This window comes from Gymnoscopelus braueri, assembly GCF_963280865.1.
Source record: "Gymnoscopelus braueri genome assembly, chromosome: 7".
Taxonomy (NCBI): Eukaryota; Metazoa; Chordata; class Actinopteri; order Myctophiformes; family Myctophidae; genus Gymnoscopelus; species Gymnoscopelus braueri.
The window spans coordinates 55,277,539-55,280,038 of NC_137608.1; the positions used below are offsets into that span (position 1 = coordinate 55,277,539).

At 40.2% G+C, this 2,500-nt stretch overlaps 2 protein-coding genes across 2 annotated transcripts in view; both read left to right on the forward strand.

Annotated features, from left to right (window-relative positions):
• Window positions 1-2,500, forward strand: part of LOC308089538 (uncharacterized protein) — a 126,361-nt gene that overhangs the window by 5,554 nt on the left and 118,307 nt on the right. The window lies entirely within an intron of this gene.
• Window positions 44-2,500, forward strand: part of LOC308088269 (mediator of RNA polymerase II transcription subunit 27-like) — a gene marked incomplete at its 5' end in the record, with an annotated part of 7,022 nt that continues 4,565 nt past the window's right edge. The window contains one exon of the mRNA XM_080432670.1: window positions 44-95. Within this exon, the coding sequence (XP_080288796.1) occupies window positions 44-95 (52 nt within the window). The remainder of the gene's footprint in view (window positions 96-2,500) is intronic.

Genomic DNA, 2,500 nt, shown 5'->3' on the forward strand with positions numbered 1-2,500 from the left:
TGGGCTTGGGCCTTTCCAGTGCAGGAGGATACGTCTACGGGCTATGAGTGAGGCAAAGGCCACAACGTCTAATTCCTTCCTGGGGAAACTAGCAGGTGTGAGGGGCACCCCAAAAATGGCTAGATGACAGACATGCAGAGTGGCCCCACATTATGCACCAATTGTGATTACCGTAATTTTCGCACTATAAGCCGCACCTGAATATAAGCCGCAGCAGCTAAATTGAATGATTTGTACATATATAAGCCACACTGGACTATAAGCCGCGGGTGTAAAATCCATAGATTTAGGAGGTCCCCTAGTGGCCGTTAGCTGTAAAAATCCATAGATAAGCCGCACCGTTATATAAGCCGCAGGGTCGAAAAAATGGGAAAAAGTCGCGGCTTATTCCGAAATTTACGGTAGATAAAAAAAATGTGAACCACTTGAACCCTAGAATTCCTTTTTCTAAGGGGAACATAATAGCTCATAATAGCAGATCTACAAGCTCACAACGGCTCGCAGCGCGAGGCATTGTGAGCTTGTAGATCTGCTATTTTCGCAAAGAGGTTTAGGTGTAGAGGGGGAAAAGAGCAGACCAAGTAAAAAAACAAAAACAAATGTATACAATATAGAGGGGGTCCCTGCTTCATCTCTCTCTCTCAGCTAGGGGGTCCTTGGCCTGATAAACCTTGAAGACCCCAGCTATAGAGGACTCTGCTCTTGACCAAACAAAACATGAATGCATTGATAAGTGTCACATTGTATTCACATGGCATGTAGAGATGGACACATACCATTTAGTTCCTTCTTGACACCAGTTCCTATAACCTGCGTATCGGTCCATACAGAGTACCGACCTGATACCAGTGTGTCATTTAAATATAATCTAGGACGGTGGCTCTCAAAGTGGGGGGTCCAGTGGTTCCTTGAGGTGGGTTCCAAATGGACCCTTACAGGGTCTGTAACGGGTCCATTTGGTCCCATTTGTACACTCTCAGAGTTCTAGGGGGGTCCTTGAAATTTTTAGAAAGTTTGAGAACCACTGATCAAGGAATACATTTTTAAAAAAATCCATTAATAATAGTTAATGTGCATCTACAAGTTATTAAAATAATAATGTAAATGGAAGCAAAGATTTGAGTTACAAATGTTCGCTTTAAAAAACATATGTTCAAAGATTTGCACAAATGATCACGATTTTAAAAGAAAATCAACGTCTTTGACTTCATTACCCAAGAGTCTCTGCAAGCATGTCTGGCGAGGACACGCTGTGATTGGCCAGTCTTCACTTTGACTGGCAGTTCTGCCTTAGATGAAACTCATTGTCTCCCCTATATATAGTAATACAGTCAAGCCCCTAGCAGGGACCCCCTGAGTCTATACATAGTAATACAGTCAAGCCCCTAGCAGGGACCCCCTGAGTCTATACATAGTAATACAGTCAAGCCCCTAGCAGGGACCCCCTGAGTCTATACATAGTAATACAGTCAAGCCCCTAGCAGGGACCCCCTGAGTCTATACATAGTAATACAGTCAAGCCCCTAGCAGGGACCCCCTGAGTCTATACATTTATGGAAGGATGTTTGTTATTGCATAAACATGTAACTTTATGCTATATAGTTGTTAAAAGGTTACATAGTCAGGCTTTAAATCGTTTTGTTTGATTGTGTTAACAGTTACACTCCTACTGCGAGTAACTGCAAACAACCACACACATTCATACTGTACATGTTACTGTACATGTTACTGTACATGTTACTGTACATGTAGTGGTTATTTTAGTCCACAGCACGAACTCCATGTGTTCGTCACAGAAAAATAACCGATCTACAAGCTCTGTAGATGTGTATTTTTGGTACAGAACAGCAGGGTTCAAAGGTTAAGCATTAGTTGAGTTGAACTGATGTCAACGTCTTCAACCTGGTTTACCAGACACATGTCATACCAAATATAACCACTTGGTGTCATACTTGACTCAGGAATATAATAGAGGCACGAATAGGAACCAACAGAGAACCACATCATGATTTAACCCATTAAGACCAGGAACACATCTGTGTCATTTGTGGAACAACATATTTTGGGATGGGGGTCCGCTGCCAAATACAATCATTATGTTGATTTGAACTGTTTGGTTGCTACTATTATGTCTATGAAATTAATACCAAGGACCCCAACGGAAACAAGTCCGCAAGGACTTTTTTGGTCGGACCTTTTAGACAAAAGTATTATAAATGTAACTGTGTTGTTTTACATTCTTTTGCCTAATACAAATTTCAATCAATTAATCAATCAATCAATCAATCCTTGACATGGAAAAGTTTGAGAACATTAAGAATATTATAGCAACATGTTTTAAAAAACAAAAACTGTTAGGATTTAGAAGACAATTATAGAATCCCCAGAAGCAAAGATTTGAGTTACAAATGTGCGCTTAATAATTTAAAAAAATCAAAGATTTGCACAAATGTTATGATTTTTCAAAAATAGCAGATCTACAAGCTAGTTCCACTATTTT